The following is a 17,789-nucleotide window of genomic DNA, read 5'->3' as shown; positions in this document are numbered from 1 at the left end:
CAAGGGGATAGGGTGGGGGAAGAGGATAAGGGAGGGATTCTTGGAGGGATGGGGAGATTAAGGAATAGGAGGGCAAGGTAAAGCAGAGGAGTGAGGAAGAATAGGAAGAGGGTGAGAAGGATAGTGAGGAAAAATAGGAGGAAAATATACAACAAATAATTATAGCTTAGAATGTGAATGGGATGAATTTACCCATAAAAAGGAAACTGATCGCAGATTTAAAATTTGAATTCAACAATATGTTGCTTTCAGAAAATGCTACGAAAATGAGAGATATACACAAACACAAAGTAAAGGTGAGGAGTAGGTTTATTGTATAAAAAAGAAGGGGCAGCTCATCATGATTTCAGACAAAGTTAAAGCTAAAATAGATCTAATCAAAAGAGAAAAATACAGAAACTATGTATCAGCCATGTTATTCAATATTATTTTAGACCATTTAGTATAAAATACCTGAGAGTATGCCAGCCAAAACAGAGGAACTATACAAATATAAACATAAAACACTTTTTTGTACTAATAAAGTTATATCTTAAAAAATGAAATAATATTTACTGTTTATGGGCAGGTAAAGCCAACATAATTTTTTAAATGATAATTTTATCTAACTAATCCATTCATATAATATCATCCCAATTAAATTATTTTTAAAATTATCTTACTGAGTTAGAAAAAAATAATAGCAAAGTTTATTTAGAAGAACAAAAGATCAGGAACTTCAAAGAAACCAGGGGAAAAAGATGTAAAGGAAGCAGATCCAGTAGCATCAGGCCTTAAATCGTATTTTAGGGTGAGAGCATTTTTGAAGTGTAAAATGGATAATTTTGATTATATTAAATTAAAGCTTTCTTGTGTAAGCAAAATCTATACAGCCAAGAATAGAAGAAATTCTGAAAATCGGGGGGGAAAACTTTTATAGACAATCTCTCAGTGAAAATGAGATTGGGTTGGAATATTGCTGTAGTAGAGGAGATGATGAGCTGCTTGATTTAAAAAGAAAACATGGAAAGACTTGGACTTATGAGAGGAGATACTATCTACCTTCAGAGAAACAGATGACAAGTAGAGATAAGCATAGCTCAGTCTCATATAGACGTACATATGTGTGTGTGTATGTATACATATATGTGTGTATGTATATGACTGTATATGTGTATATGTGTGTATGTTTATAGATCTCTATATGTATAATTTGTGTGTATTATACGTACATGTATGTGCACATACATATACATGAATATGTATGTGTGTGTGTGTGTGTGTGTGTGTACACACACATATCTCCAAGCTTACTTGCACCCTTTCTGGTGGGAGGGAGGGGAAAAATAAAGTAAAAAGTGCACAGCAGAGAACAAAAGAAAAGATATAAGGAAGCAAAGAAAAGCTGGAAAGCTTTGAAAACAATGTGTAGTATTTATTATATATGTTTTCTTGAAATGAAAATTTACTGCTCCATATTAAATCCTCTTATTTCTGCTGTGTATATGGCAATGCTTTTTTTCTTATTTTGTACTTGTTTAAAATAAGTTTAAAAACAAAAATAAAATAAAAAATTCTCTGGCAGCCCCCCCCCAAAAAAAACCTTATACCTCCTCAAATCCTCCCCATTTCCATTGATGGCATGGCCTTCCATTTATTTTTAATAACATTTTATTTTTCCTCAATTACATTTTAAAAGAATTTTAAATATTTTTTAAAGTTTTAACTCCCAAATTCTATCCTTCTTTCCCTTTCTTCCCTGCCCCTTCACTGAGATGGTAAACAATCCGACATAGTTTATACTTGTGCAATCATGTAAAACAATTGCATATTAGTCATTTTGTACAAGAAGATTCAAATAAAAAAAGCAATGAAAGAAAGAAAAATAGCATACTTCAGTAACATTCAGATAATATCCGTTCTTTCTCCAGAGACAGATAGCATGCTTCATCATGAGACTCTTAGGATTGTCTTAGATCATCATGTTTCTGAGAATAGCTAAGCCATTCACAATTCTTCATCATACAATATTGCTGTCACAGTGTTCTCCTGTTTCTGCTCACTTCACTTTACATTAATTTGTGTAAGTCTTCCCAGGTTTTTCTGGAATCATCCTGCTGGTCATTTCTTAGAGCACAATAATATTCCATTACATTCATATACCACAGCTGGTTCAGCCATTCCCCAATTGCTGGACAACTCTTTGATATCTAATTCTTAGCCATCACAAAAAGAACTGTGATAAATGTTTTTGTAAAAGTAGGTCCTTTTCCTTTTTTTTTTTTTTGATGTCTTTGGGGTAAAAACCTAGCAATGGTAGTGTTAGACCAAAGGGCATGCCCACTTTTATAGCCCTTTGTGTATCATTCCAAATTGCTCTCTAGAATTGCTGAATCAGTTCACAATTCCACCAACACTGCATTAGTGTCCCAGTTTTCTCACATCTCCTTCAGGATCCAACATTTTTCTTTTTTGTCATCTTAGCCAATCTGATAGGTGTGAGGTGCTACCTCAGAGTGGTTTTAATTTTAATTTCTCTAATCAATAGAGATTTAGAGCATTTTTATATGACTATAGATAGCTTTGATTTCTTTATCTGAAAACTACCTGTTCATATCCTTTGACCACTTATGAATTGGGAAATGACTTGTATTTTTACAAATTTGACTCAGTTCTCTATACATTTGAGATATGAGGTTTTTTCAGAGATATTTGTTGCAAATTTTTCCCCCAGTTTTCTTATTTCTTTTTAATTTTGGTTACATTGGTTTTGTTTGTGCAAAAACTTTTAAATTTTATGTAAGCAAAATTATCTATTTTACATTTTGTAATGCTCTCTGTATTTTCTTTGATCCTAAATTCTTCCCTTATCCATAAATTTGACAAATAAACTATTCCATGCTCTCCTAATTTGCTTATAATATCACCCTTTATGTCTAAATCATATACCCATTTTGACCTTATCTTGGTATATGGTATGAGATGTTGGTCTGTAACTAATTTCTGCCATGCTGTTTTCTAGTTTTCTCAGCAGTTTTTGTCAAATGAGTTTTTGGATCTTTGGTTTGTCATATACTAGATTACCATAATAATTTACTATAGTGCAATGTGTACCTAATCTTTTCCTCTTATCCGTCACTCTATTTCTTAGTCAGTATCAGATCCTTTTGATAATTACCACCTTATAATATAGCTGAAGATCTGATACAGCTACACAACCTTCCATCACATTTTTTTTATTGACTTCCTTGATATCCTTGACTTGTTACTTTTCCAGATGAATTTTATTAAATATTTCTTCTAGCTCTATCAAATAATCTTTTGGTAGTTTGATTGGTATGGCACATTAAATAAGTAAATTAGTTTAGAAAGAATTGTCATTTTTATTGTATTGGCTTTACCTACCCATGAGCAATTAATATTTTTCCACTTGTTTAGATCTAACTTAATTTGTATAAAGTGTTCTGTAATTGTGTTCATATAGTTCCTGGGTTTGTCTTGGCAAGTAGACTCCCAGGTATTTTCTATTATTTAGAGTTATTTTAAATGGAATTTCTCTTTCTATCTTTTGCTGCTAGGCTTTGTTGGTAATATATAGAAATGCTGATGATTTATGTGGGTCTATTTTTTATCTTCCAATTTTGCTTTAATTTCCAGGATTTCCAATTTGGTGTTTAATTGGGGATTTTGGATTTGTTCTTTTTCTAGTTTTTTTTTTTAGTTGCATGTGCAATTCATTGATCTGCTCTTTCTCTATTTTGTTAATGTAAGAATTTAAAAAAATAAAATTTACCCAAGTATCTCTTTGGCTGCATCTCATAAATTTTGTTATGTTGTCTCATTGTTGTCATTTTATTTAATGAAATTATTATTGTTCCTATGATTTATTTTTTGACCCACTTATTTTTTAGGATTGTTCAGTTTTCAATCAATTTTTAATCTTTCCATTGCTAAAATTACTGAACATAATTTTTATTGCATTATGATCTGAAAAGGATGCATGTACTATTTCTGCTTTTCTGCATGAGGTTTTTACATCCTAATATATGGTCAATAGGTGCCATACACTGCTGAGTAAAAGGTATGTTCCTTTCTATTTGCATTCAGTTTTCTCCAGAGATCTATCACATCTAACTTTTCCAAAATTTTATTCACCTCCTTAACCTCTTTCTTGTTTATTTTTTGGTTAGATTTATCTCGTTCTGAGAGGGGAAAGTTGAAGTCCCCCACTGGTATAGTTTTATTGTCTATTTCCTCCTGTAGCTGATTCAGCTTCTTCAAAAATTTAGATGCTATACAATTTGGTGCATATATATTTAGTATTGCTATTTCTTCATTGTCTATGGTACCTTTCAGCAAAATATAGTTTCCTTCCTCATCCTTTTCAATTAGATTTATTTTTTGCTTTTGCTTTGTCTGATATCATAATTGCTACCCCTGCTTTTTTTGACTCAGCTGAAGCATAATATATTCTGCTCTAGCCCTTTATCTTTACTGTGTGTGTATGTGACTCCATGCTTCAATTGTGTTTCTTGTAAAAAACATAATGTAGGATTCTGATTTTTAATCCATTCTGCTTTCTTATAGGGTAAGATAGATTTCTGTACTCAACTGAATATGCATGTTATTCCCTTTTTGAACTGATACTGATGAGAGTAAGGTATAACCTTTGTCCACCCACCCCCATCTTACCCTCCATTATAATAGCTCTTTCATACCTCTTTTATGTAAGATAATTTACCCCATGCTATCTCCTCCTTCCTTCTTCTTCCAGTTCAATCTTCTTTCTCCATCCCTTCATTTTGTATTTTGGGGTATCATCCCATCCAAGTCACCTTATATCTGCACCCTCTGTCTATGTATACTCTGTCTAATTGCACTTATAGCAATAAAGTTCTTAAGAGTTACAAAAATTATCTTGCCATATAGAAATGAAAATAGTTCAACCTTACTGAATCTTTTATGTTTTCTCTTTCTTGTTTTTTTTTTTACCTTTTTACATTTTCCTTGAGTCTTGTATTTGGAGATCAATTTTTTTTTTAACTCTGGTTTTTTAATTAGGAATGCTTAAAAGTCCTCTTTTTCATTAATTTTTTCCCCTGAAGGATTATATTCAGTTTTGCTGGGTAGGTGATTCTTGGTTGTAATCCTAACTCCTTTGCCTTGCAGAATATCAATATTCCAAGCCCTCTGATTCTTCAATGTGGAAGATGCCAAGTCCTGAGTAAGTCTAATTGTAGCTCCATGATATTTGAGCTGTTTCTTTTTGGCTGCTTGCAGTATTTTCTCCTTGATCTAGGAGCTCTGGAATTTGGCTATGATGTTCCTGGGAATTTTTATTTTGGGATCTCTTTCACGTTAATGGTGAATCCTTTCAATTTCTATTTTGTCCTCTGATTCTAGGACATCAGAGCAGTTTTCCTTGATAATTTCTTTTTTCTTTTCTTTTTCTCTTTTTTGCAAGGCAATTGGGGTTAAGTGATTTGCCTAGGGTCACACAGCTAGTGAGTGTTATGTCTATGAGGCTGAATTTGAACTCAGGTCCTCCTGACTCCAGGGCCAGTGCTCTATCCATTGAGCCATCTAGCTACCCCTCCTTGATAATTTCTTGAAAGATGTGTCCAGGCTTTTTTTTTTTAAATCATGGCTTTCAGGTAGTCCAGTAATTCTTAAATTATCTCTCCTGGATCTATTTTCCAGGTCAGTTGTTTTTCCAATGAGAAATTTCACATTTTCTTCTGTTTTCATTTTTTAAATTTTGTTTTATCATATCTTGATGTCTCATGGAGTCATTTGCTTCCACTTGTCCAATTCTAATTTTTAATGAATTATTTTCTTCAGTGAGCTTTTATACTTCCTTTTCCATTTGGCTAATTCTATTTTTTAAGGAGTTACTCCCTTTGAGAGGTAGAATGGGGTAAATTATCTCACAAAAAAAGAAACAACAGAAAAATCTCTTACAGTGGAGGGGAAGCAGGGGAAGGTGAGAGGGAATGAGTAAATCTTATTCTCATAGGATTTGGCTTAAGGAGGGAATAACATACACATTCAATTGGGTATGGAAATTTGTCTTACCCTACAAGAAAATAGGGGGAGAAGTGGACAAGAGAGCAGGGGGATGATAGAGAGGAGGGCAGATTGGAAAAGGGCGTAATCAGAAGCAAATACTTCTGAGGAGGAAGACAGTCAAAATAGAATAAATGGGAGGGCAGAACATGATTAAGGGAAATAGAGTTAGTTTTTTACAACATGTCTACTATGGAAGTGTTTTGCATAACTGTACATGTACAACCTATATTGAGTTGCTTGCCTTTTCAATGAGGGTGGGTGGGGAGGGAGGAAGAGAGAAAATTTGAAACCTAACATTTTAAAAACACGTGTTTAAAAAAATGTTTTCACATGCTATCGGGAAATAAGAAATACAGGAAATGGGGTACAGAAGTCTATCCTGCCCTACAGGAAATAGAAGGGGAAGGGGATAAGAGAAGGGGGGAGAGAAAGAAAAGAGGACAGACTAGGGGAAGGGATATTCAGAATGCATGCCATCTTGGGGTGGGGGGAGGGTGAGACAGGGTGAAAATTTGGAACTCAAAAACTTGTGGAAGTGAATGTTGAAAACTACAAATAAATAAATTTATACTAAGGAGTTACTCCCTTCACTGAATTTTTGTATATCTTTTTCCATGCTGTTGACTCTTTTTTCATTATTCTCTTGCATTACTCTTATTTTTTCCCAGTTTTTCTTCTACTTCTCTAATTTGTTTTTTAAAATCCATTTTAAGCTCTTCCAAGAGATCTTTTTGGTCTGAGACCAAACTACGTTTTACTTTGATGTTTCACATGTAGCCATTTTGACACTGTCATCCTCTTCTAAGTTTGTGCCTTGTTCCTTCCTGTCACCCTAATAACTTTCTATAGTCAAGTTCTTTTTTTTTTGTTTTTGTCTTTCGATAGTTTTTTCTCCTGTTTTATGACTTTGTATTTTCATGTGAGAGTTGGACTCTGGTCCTTCACTGTCCCAAGCTCCTTGTACTGGGGCTTAGGGTCTTGCTGCTGGCTTTCACTGGGCTTCAGGGCCCAGCTGCTGGCCTTCCTGTTATCTGGGGCTGGGGGATGGATCTTGTTGCTGGTCTGCCACAGGGGCCAGGCCTTGCTTCTGGGTTGCTATGGAAACAGGGCCTCCTAATGGCAGGTCCTGGGGGAGGGATCTTGCGCCTAGCTGGCCCTGGGGGCAGGGCCTCACTACTGGTCAGCAATGGGTTCAAGGCTTCACTGGTGGCCTGTGCTTGGGGTGGGGTTACTGGATGGGGCATTTCCATGCTATAAAAGCTGCTGGCTTGCCTGAGGGACTGTTGGCTTGTAGGAAGGCAGGGCCTCCCTGGTGGATTTCCCAAGCTTGGAACTTTGCTGCAGGAGCCCTGCTGTGAGGCTAGCTGCTGCTGCTCTTGGACCTCACTCCTGTCCTACCCCAGTGAGACAGACTGTGCTGTGCTGTGCTTCCCTACTATGCTTCCCTACTTCTAAATCAGTTCTGAGGCAATATTCAATGAGGGAGAGCTCCCGGGGCTTCCTTTCTCACTCCACCATCTTGGCACATCTGAAGTGATGATACCCATTTAGTCATCCAGTTTCTCAACCCCAGAGTTATCTTTTATTCTTCCTCAATTTCTAGATCCAATCAGTTGCCAAATCTTGTCAATCCTAATAAAACATAGTAAAACACTTTTCACGTCCATCACTTTCTCTAGACTCACAGAGCTTCTATACTATTTTGTGCTCTTTGTGCCTCTCTCCTCCACTATTACAATAGTATAGCAATTGATCTCCCTACTTCTAGTCTCTTACTTCCCCCAGCCATCTTTCACACAATTGCAAAATCAAAATTCCTAAAATATGGTTTTAACAATGTCATAGCCCCCATTCAAAAAGCCTAAAAATCATCTGCATAGAAATGATCATTAACCCATAGGAGCTGATGAGATCACCAAGTGAATTTGTGATGATTAGTATCTTTATGATGTTTGAGTTTATAGTTATAATGATAGGACTCCAACTTGGAGACACTTAAGCTAAGTGGTCTAACATTGAAGACACCAAGGTCATCCACTGCATCCTTGGCTATTACCAGTTATCTTGACTTTTTGTTTTTCCACTGGACTTAGATGACTCTGGAAGAGAGAGTGAGACTAATGACTTTATGCAACTCTGCTTCACTTAAATTGAATTCATATATGAGTCAAGACATCACCCCATGATGTCATTGGTCCTCTTTGAAACAAAGGATAAACAATTGCCTCTTCATATTTTTCTTGCATAGATCTATTTCTTTTCCTAGCATTTCCTCTACCACTTTTATGTATTGATTTTTTATTTATTTTTGCTCTTTAAAAACAAAAAATACTTTCTTTAGCTATTGTAGGAATTCTTATTGGGCTTGTGTCCGATCTGCATTTTTCTTTGAGGTTTTGCTTGTAAATATTTTCAGGTCAGCTTCACTGTCACCATAGTCACTTTTTATGGTCAGGTTTTTTTTGTTGTTGTTGTTTGCCTATTTTTCCAGCCTATTTCTTGGCATTGGACTTTATGTTAAGAGTTGTTCTCTGTTCACCTTTGGGGATGGAGATAATATTTGACCTGAAGTTCTGTATTTTATGTCCTGCTGCTTTCATAGCTCAGAGGGGGCCTGTAAGTTTTCAGTGCTTCCAAAGTGGTGTGATCTGGGGAGATGTCTGGTCACCGGCCTCCTAGTCTGTGCTGTGGTGCCTCCCCTGCTCCTTCTCTACTGCAACCAAGACCATTATCTAACAAAATTAAACATAATCCTATGGAATAGGGAGGGAGAAGAATGGACCTTTAATGAAATAGAAGATTTCAAAATATTCTTAATGAAAAGGCAAAAACTGAGTAGATACTTCAAGATAGAAAATTATGTGCCAAGAAAAACAGAGTAGTCCACATATTTGCTTAATTGGAAGGGAATATGTAAGGATGAATTGTTTACATGTTAATACTGGGATAAGAAATAAATGTTTTTTCAGAGAATCCTAATACCTTTTTTTTTTTACTTTTAGGCAATTGGGGTTAAGTGATTTACCCAGGGTCACACAGCTAGTAAGTGTCAAGTGTTTGATCTGAGGCCGGATTTGAACTCAGGTCCTCCTGACTTCAGGGCCAGTGCTCTATCCACTGCGCCACCTAGCTGCCCCAGAATCCTAACACTTTTAAGGTTTATAGAAAGAGGAAAAAAATAAGAAAGGGCATGAGGGTGATTATATTCTCTTTTGGTATATTTCCTTTTCCAGCTCATTTTACAGATGAGGAAACTAAGGCAAACAGGGCTAGTTAGTGTCTGAGGTCAGATTTGAACTCAAAAAGATGAGTCTTCCTGACTCTCTATCCATATATATAACCTGGCACTCTATCCACTATACCACCTAGCTGTTCCATCCAAGTTGAATAAGGAACAGATTCAAATTTGTAAAACTCATAGCTATTCCCAAATTGATATATGGTCAAATCGGTCAAAATTGACAAATAAATAGGCAGTTTTCAAATCAAGAAGTCCAAGCTATCAAGAATCATATGGAAAAATGATCCAAATCAATAATTAGAGAAATACAAATTAAAACAACTTCTAGGTTTACCCCCATCAAATAGGAAAAGATGGCAAAAGAGGAAAATTACAAATGTTGTAGGGGCTGCAGGAAAATACACACTAATGCAATGTTGATAAAGCTAAACTAAACTATTCATAATCTTTCACACAGGTATACTATTAGTAGGCCTATATGCAGGAGTATTTTGAAGCCAGCTCAAGCCAAAGAAGTTGTTGTTAAACTTTCAGTATGAACAGTTACATCTTCAAAATAGGCAGAAACTACAAATCATGGCTTGATGTATTGTTTTGTTGTTTTCTACATTTAAAGAAGTGATGGAGAAAATATCAATGATGCATTAAACTTAGACTTAAAAGCCAGTCCTACATACTTTTTTTTTTCAGAGAACCAGTTGTTAAACACTTGCCAGAATACCACAGCTAAATAGGACAAACGAACAGGAAAAAAAACCTCTACGTATAAAAATATTTATAACACCTCTTAGATAAAAATCAGACAGATGAACATTAGTTTATCTGTATAGTAGTAGATAGTAAATAAGAATTAGAAATTGTAACAAGCTGTCCTCATATTGGAGAATGGCTGAGAAAATTGTATGTGAATGTAATGGAACATTATTATGCTATAAGAAATGACAAAATAGACAGTTTAATAGGGAACTAGGAAGGTCTCTAGGAACTGATAGAGAAATTATCCAATGACAATACTGTGGAGATAAAGAATTTTGAAAACTTTAATACTGTAGTCAATGAAATGGTAAACCATGAATGCAGAAAACTGAAGATGAAACATCATTCACCTCCTGCCCAAGAGGTGATAAATTAAAAATTAAGAGAGACATACATTTTGGGGCCTGGCCAATGTGGGAATTTATTTTGCTGGACTTTCCTTATTTTTGCTGAGGGTTTTTTTTTTGTGGGGGGGAGAATGGGGAAGATGATTGTGCTTCAACTGGGAGAGGGCCAGGGGAGAGATAGATTACAAATGCACATAAAAATAAATAAATAAATATATAAGGGAAAAGAAAAAGAAAAGTACCTCTCTCATTCTTTTTCTTTAATTAATATGCTAACGTTTAAGTTTTTATCAAATGGTATTGTCATCATGAATCCTTTTTTTCTCTTTTTTCTTTTCTCCTTGTCTTTTTTTTTATTAATTTATTTTGATTTATCAACAATCACTTCCATAAGCTTTTGAGTTTTAAAGTTTTCTCCCCCTCCCTTCTCAGGATAGTGCACAATCTGATATGGGCTATACATATACATTCCTATTAAACATATTTTCACATTAGTGATGTTGTAAAGAAAAATTAGAACCAGTAGGAGGAACCACAAAAAAAGAAAAAAGAAAATAAATAAAACAGAAGAAAAAATAGCAAATGGTATGCTTCAATCTGCATTCAAACTCCATAGTTCTTTCTTTGGATGTGGATAATATTTTCCATCATGAGACCTTTGGAGATGTCTTAGATCCTTCCATTGCTGAGAAGGGCTAAGTCTGTCAATGTTGAAGAGTACAATCAATCAAATGTGGGAGAAGATGTGGGAAAATTGGAACACTAATGCATTGTTGGTGGAGCTGTGAAATGATCCAACCATTTTGAAGAGCAATTTGGAACTATGTGCAAAGGTCCATAAAAATGTGTATACCCTTTGACCCAGAAATAGCACTTGTAGGGCTGTATCCCAATGAGATCATAAAAATGGGGACAGGAACCACATGTACAAAAATGCTTATAGCAGCTATTTTTGTGGTAGCAAAGAATTGGAAATTGAGAGGATGCCCATCAATTGGGGAATGGCTGAACAAGTAGTCATATATGATTGTAATGGAATATTATTGTGCTATAAGAAGTGATGAGCAGGCAGACTTCAGAAAAACCTAGAAAGACTTGTATGAACTAATGCCGAGTGAAATAAGCAGAACCAGGAGAACAGTGTACAGTAACAGTCACGTTGTGCGATGACTAACATTGACAGACTTAGCCATCAAAATTCTTACAAACCATTTTGCTCTTAAAAGCATATTTTTTTCTGTCAGAACCCAGCAGAAATACATGGTGGGAAAAATTAGGAAATAAGTTTAGGGTCCCCTTCCCTTGGTAGCCCCTCCCCTAGATCATGTTCAGGTTTCATTCCAGTCAAATATATGGAATCTTGATATTGACCTGCTTCTGGGCGTGCATGATAGAAGGGACCTTCCTCCCTCCACTTTTTTTTTTTAATTTTTAAAAAAATTTTTAGACAATTGGGGTTAAGTGACTTGTCCAGAGTCACACAGCTGGTAAGTGTCAAGTGTTTGGTGTGAGGTTGGATTTGAACTCAGGTCCTCCTGACTTCAGGGCCGGTGCTCTGTCCACTGTGCCACCTAGCTGCCCCCTCTCCCTCCACTTCTAAGCCAGAGCAAATAATCTGTGACTGCTCCAATTGGTCATGATGAACCAGGGATTCATACTGTATGGTGACCAAAAAAAATGTTTTTAATTGGCTGCGGAGCTGGACCTTCATGAATATACCAAAGAAACAATCCTTGGCTCAATTCCTACCAGCCTTGAGGTATACAGATGATTTTCTGAGTTCTCTAGAGAGTCAGGAATTCAGCTGGCCTGTGCCACCTGAGTAGAGAGGAGGGAGCATACTTCACCTTCAACCACCAACAAGCTATGAACTCATTTCCTCATAGGTAAAACTGTGCTAAGGATGAGGTCTCTCATTTGTGTCTTCTTTCCTTTGGTGTAGAACTGTACAAGACTTCAAAATATAGCTGGCATGTTTTCCTTCCTAGGCGCTACCAGAGCAGTTGGGCTGGCCACAATGGCAGAAGTAGAGAGGTCAAAAAATTCACCTGCAGAGAAACCATCAGAAAGAAAGAGTTAACTTGGCATTGATAGTCTATGTTCAGTGGAGATGAATATTAAATAGCTAATAATCAGCATTCGCAAAGAAACTGCTTACAAATATTTCAATGAGTCTGGAATATTAGCATCTTAGTGTCTCAACTGATTATCAGTGATCAGTTACTAGATTTTGTTCTAATCGTTCTAAACACCAATTATTCTAACCAAAGAACCTATGATTCTTTATTGCATAGCATTCTCTTTTCCATGCGAGAATAAAATTACCTGTTCCATGGCTAATTCATGTTTTACTCAGGGTATCCTTTTACTTTCCCATCTCCAACCCCTACCCTGCCCTTGCTGGTGAGAACTCTTAAACTAGAGCCAAAAATAGATCTGTTCCTCAGAAATCTGAGGTAAGGATGGAATTGAAGCACCGGGGAACCTAGCTTTTCTATTGAGAAGACAGACCACCCCAGACTGGTGAAGCTTACTAGTCTAATGCCTCAACCAAATTTGAATAAGATCATGAGATTTAAAACTGCAATGGACTTTAGAGAGCCATCTAATCCAACTTTCGTTTTCAAATGAGAAAACTGAGTTTGAAAAGATAACGGACTTGTCAGATATCACAGAGGCAGTAAGTAATAAGGGCCAAGATTTTAATTCAGGACCTATTCCTCCAAATTCAGTACTCTTTCCACTGTACCACTCTGCTTCCCTAAAGAGGAGGATGTGGGTATTCATTTCACTGCCTCTCCCATAATAAACTAGACTTCTATCATTTGACCTAGATTTTGACTAACTTTTGCAACTGATTTTTCTATATAACAGATGATTAAATGGAGATGAAAATCTCAAAGATGCTGATGGATGCTGAAGATGGTGGCATACTCATGACCCAAATGCTTATGTAAATGCTCTCCCTACTACTCTGGGCTTTTGCTGGGAGAAAGGGTAACATTATTTGAGAAAGTATAACAAATGAACTGTCCACTCTTATCTCCCCTTATAGCCAAGTTGCGATTCTTTAGTAGATAGTAGTTGGTACATTATACAGTCACTGAAAACATTGTTTACTTTTTTTTATCTAGATCTGTGATTTCACTAGTGTAGGGAACTCTAGCAAAAAAATCTCACTCTACTAATACAGATCAGAAACTATTCTGCAACTTATAGTCTCAGGAAATTGCTTTTCATTTTATAAGTATTTATTCCAAAAATGTTCCCATAAAGGTATAAGCAAGTTAATATATTTGGATACATACCTTTTTTTGGAGGGCTTACAATAACAGTCTTACATAATTTTAAATTTTATTTTGTTAAAAGTAAAGGATTTGCTTTTACCTTTTATTTTCTCTATTATGTTAGAAGATGAAAACACATTGGTTAGGCTTGTTTTCTGGCTCCAACACAATAACATCATGTTCAGTTGACAGACCATCTCAAACAATATTTAAAGCCAAATAAAAAGTTTCCAAGCTCCATTTTTTCTCCCAAAAGAATAATAATGTAGGGGGAAAGGTTGATCAGGACACCCCTGATCAACTGCCTCCTCCCCACCAACCCACTAAGTTAAATGACAAACTATAAGAGACAGATAACAGAGACATTAAATAAGTTTTCAAACTTTGAGTAGCTGCATTCACAGCTTGTAAAGAGTATGAAATCTTGAGTGGTTCAAACCCTGAGTAACCTATTTACAGATAATAAAGGGTTCCACACGGGAAGCGGCTCATTACTGTTTCAGATGTTTATGGGCCAGTGTAAAGGAGCTCTGGTACTCTCTTAGAAGATATAAAGAGTTTCTTAAATCAACGTGATGAAATTATAGGATGGCTAGCCATTGGCTGATTGAAGGATCAGCCATAATCCTTTCTTTTTTTTAAAGGATATTTTCTTTTTTCCTTTTTTTTGCACCTGAAGCTACAGATCTATTGTGTACAACTTGCTATTCCTTTTGAATATACAATAAAGTTATCATATAGCTTTCTTTTTCCCCCTCTCTCCTCCCCACCCCAGAGATGGCTAAGCCTATTACACACAACTACATACACAGACATGTATGTGTGTCTGTATGTATACGTGTGTGTTAGTTCTTTCTATGGATGCAAACAGCATCTTCCTCCATAAGATCTTGCAGTTAATTTGGGTAATTACATATTTGAGATATTAGACCTTTATCTGAGGAGCTGTCTATACAATTTTTTCCCCCAGTTTTCTACTTTCATTCTAATCTTGGCTACATTTGTTTTATTTGAACAAGAATTTTTTTAATTTGATGTAATAAAAATAATCCATTTTACATTTCACAATGTTCTGTATCTCTTGTTTGTTCATAAATTACCTACCTGTAAATCTGATAGGTAATATGTTCCATGTTCTTTGGATTTTCTTGTGATATCTCCCTTTACATCTAGGTCATATATCCATTTTGACCTCCACTTGGTAAATGGTGTAAGATACTTATCTATATCCAATTTCTGCCAGATTCTTTTCCAGCTTTAATAACAACTTTTACAAAATAATGAATTCTTGTCCTAAAAACTCAAGTCTTTACACTTGTCAAACACTAGGTTACTATATTCATTTGCTGTTGTAAATGGTTTGTCTGCTGTGTTCACTGATCTGCTTTTCTATTTCTTAGCCACTAGCAGATAGTTTTGATAATTATTGCCTTATAATGTAGTTTAAGATCTGGTACTGCTAAACCTCCTTCCTTTATATTTTTTCCCATTAGTTCCTTTGATATTCTTGACCTTTTGTTCTTCCAAATGAATTTTGTTATTATTTTTCTAGCTCAATAAAATAATTTTTGGTAACTTTATTGGGATGGTATTGAACATATTGATTAATTTTGGTAAAATTGTCATTTTCATTATATCGGCCCTGCTTACTCATGAACAACTGATATTTCTCCACTTATTTAAATCTGATTTTATTTGTATGCAAATTTTTTAATGATTTTGTTCATATAGTTTCTGGGTTTTGAGAGAAATGATTATTTCTCTCCCATATTAATAGCCAATAATTAAAATTGGGGACACCCAAGCTTTTTTTCTCTTTTCTATTTCCTTGTCCAGTCTCTCAAGGGCAGGGCTGATAGAAGACAGGATTAACATTTTCCTCATTGGGTAATGGTACTCCACCCAACTAGAGTTGACTTCTAATTTAAGGCAAAATTCCTGTCTGCTCAGGCTTGGGGGGGGATACATTCTTTGAATAGATTGTCCAAGGCTGGAAGTAACCTAGAAGTAAGTGACCCAATCAAAGTTCATTAGAATAGGTTCAGCCTCTCATTACAATATTCATTCTATCATTGTTAACCAATCAGAGTTGATTGCCACCCTTGGGATACCCTTCTTCCAAGGGTATATAAGCTGTGAGTCTGCCATTATTATCTTTGGCATTTGAGAGTGCCACAGACCTCTTTATATTAAAATGCTGGCATTATAAATCACCCAGAAATCATGTCTCTTGAATTTTTAAATGTCACAGACTGTTTTGGTAGGTGCACTTCCAGGTATTTTATACTTCTAGAATTATTTTAAATGGAATATCTCTAGCTACTTCTTCCCACTGGGTCCTGCAGGTGATATATAAAAATGCTGATGACTTATTTGCGTTTACTTTACATCCTGCTACTTTGCTGAAATTATGATTTCAATTAACTCTTTAGTTGAGTCTTTATACAATTTTCCAAGTACATCATCATATCATTTGCAAAAAGAGATACTTTTATTACCTCATTCCCTATTCTGACCCCTTCTATTTCTTTTTCTTCTCTTATTGCTATTGCTAGGATTTCCAAGACAATATTGAATAATATTGCTGACAGTGGGCGTCCTTGTTTAACACCTGATCTTACTGGGAATGTATCTAGCTTATCCCCATCATAAATAATGTTTGTTGGTGGTTTTAGGTAAATATTTCTTATCAATTTAAGGAAAAGTCCATTTATAACTAAACTTTCAAGTGTTTTTTCATAAATAAGTATTGTACTTTATCAAATGCTTTTTCTGCATCTATTGATATAAACGTATGACTTTTGTTACTTTTATTATTGATACAATCAGTTTTCCTTATGTTAAACCATCCCTGCATTCTTGGCATAAATCCCATTTGGTCATAATGTATAATTTTTGTAATGCATTGTAATCTTTAAGCTACCATTTTATTTAGGATTTTTGTATTCATATTCTTTAATGAAATTGGCCTGTAATTTTCTTTCTCTGTTTTTATTTTTCCTGGTTTATGTATCAGTATCATTTATTTCATAAAAGGAGTTTGATAGGACCTCTATTATTCCAAATAATGTATTTAAGATTGGAATTAATTTGTCTTTAAACATTTGGTAGAATTTACTTGTAAATTCATCTGGTCCTGGTGCTTTTTTCTTAGCAAACTCATTTATGGCCTGTTCAATTTTTTTTTTCTAAAATAGGTCTGTTTAGATATGCCGTTTCTTCTGCTAATCAAAGCAGTTTATATTTTTGTAAATATTCTTCCACTTAAGTTGGCATATAATTGTGCAAAATTATTCTTTTAATTTCATTTTCATTAGTGGCCTATTTACCCTTTTCATTTTTGATACTAGTAATTTTATTTTCTTTTCCCTTTTTAAAATCATATTAACTAATGGTTTATCTTTTTTTGTTTTTTTCATAATGGCAACTCCTAGTTTTATTTATTAATTCAATGGTTTTCTTACACTCAATTTTATTAATTTTATCTTTAATTTTTAGGATTTCCAATTCAGTGTTTAATTGGAGATTTTTAATTTGTTCTTTTTCTAGTTTCTTTAAACACATACCCATTTCATGGGTCTGCTCTTTCTCCATTTTATTGATATAAGTACCTAGATGTATACATTTTCCTCTGATTACTGCTTTTGCTCTATTCCATATGTTTTAACAAGTTATCTCATTATTGTCATTTTTTTTAAATGAAATTGCTGACTGTGTCTATGATTTGTTCTTTAACCCATTCATTCCTTAAGATTAGGTTATTTAGTCTCCAATTAGTGTTTTTCTGTTTCCATGGTCCCTTATTAAGTACAATTTTTATTGCATTGTGCATTAATATTTTTGCTTTTAGCTAAAAAAAAATGTCCTAATATATGATCAGTCTTTATAAAGGTGCCATGTACCACTTAGAAAAAGGTGTTCCCATTCAGTTCTTTCCAAATATCTATCATATGTAGCTTGTATAAAATTATATTCACTTCCTTGATTTCTTTCTTATTTATTTTTTGGTTAGATTTATCTAATTCTGAGAGAAGAAATAGTCCCCTACTATTATAATACTATTATCTATTTCCACTTGTAGTTTATTTAACTTTTCTTTTAAAAATTTAG

At 34.7% G+C, this 17,789-nt stretch overlaps 1 protein-coding gene across 2 annotated transcripts in view; it reads right to left on the bottom strand.

Moving 5' to 3' along the window:
- Positions 1 to 291: 291 nt before the first annotated feature.
- The window catches only part of LOC144457826 (uncharacterized), a 70,878-nt gene continuing 53,380 nt past the window's right edge, over positions 292 to 17,789 (bottom strand). For both annotated transcript variants that reach the window (XM_078156460.1, XM_078156462.1), the window contains exon 2: positions 292 to 12,440. In XM_078156460.1, coding sequence (XP_078012586.1) covers positions 12,384 to 12,440 — 57 coding nt within the window. In that variant the 3' untranslated portion in view covers positions 292 to 12,383. The remainder of the gene's footprint in view (positions 12,441 to 17,789) is intronic.

This window comes from Phascolarctos cinereus, unplaced genomic scaffold (assembly GCF_003287225.1).
Source record: "Phascolarctos cinereus isolate Bilbo 61053 unplaced genomic scaffold, phaCin_HiC Scaffold_1;HRSCAF=81, whole genome shotgun sequence".
Classification (NCBI taxonomy): Eukaryota; Metazoa; Chordata; class Mammalia; order Diprotodontia; family Phascolarctidae; genus Phascolarctos; species Phascolarctos cinereus.
This window is presented reverse-complemented; position numbering and strand designations above follow the sequence as displayed.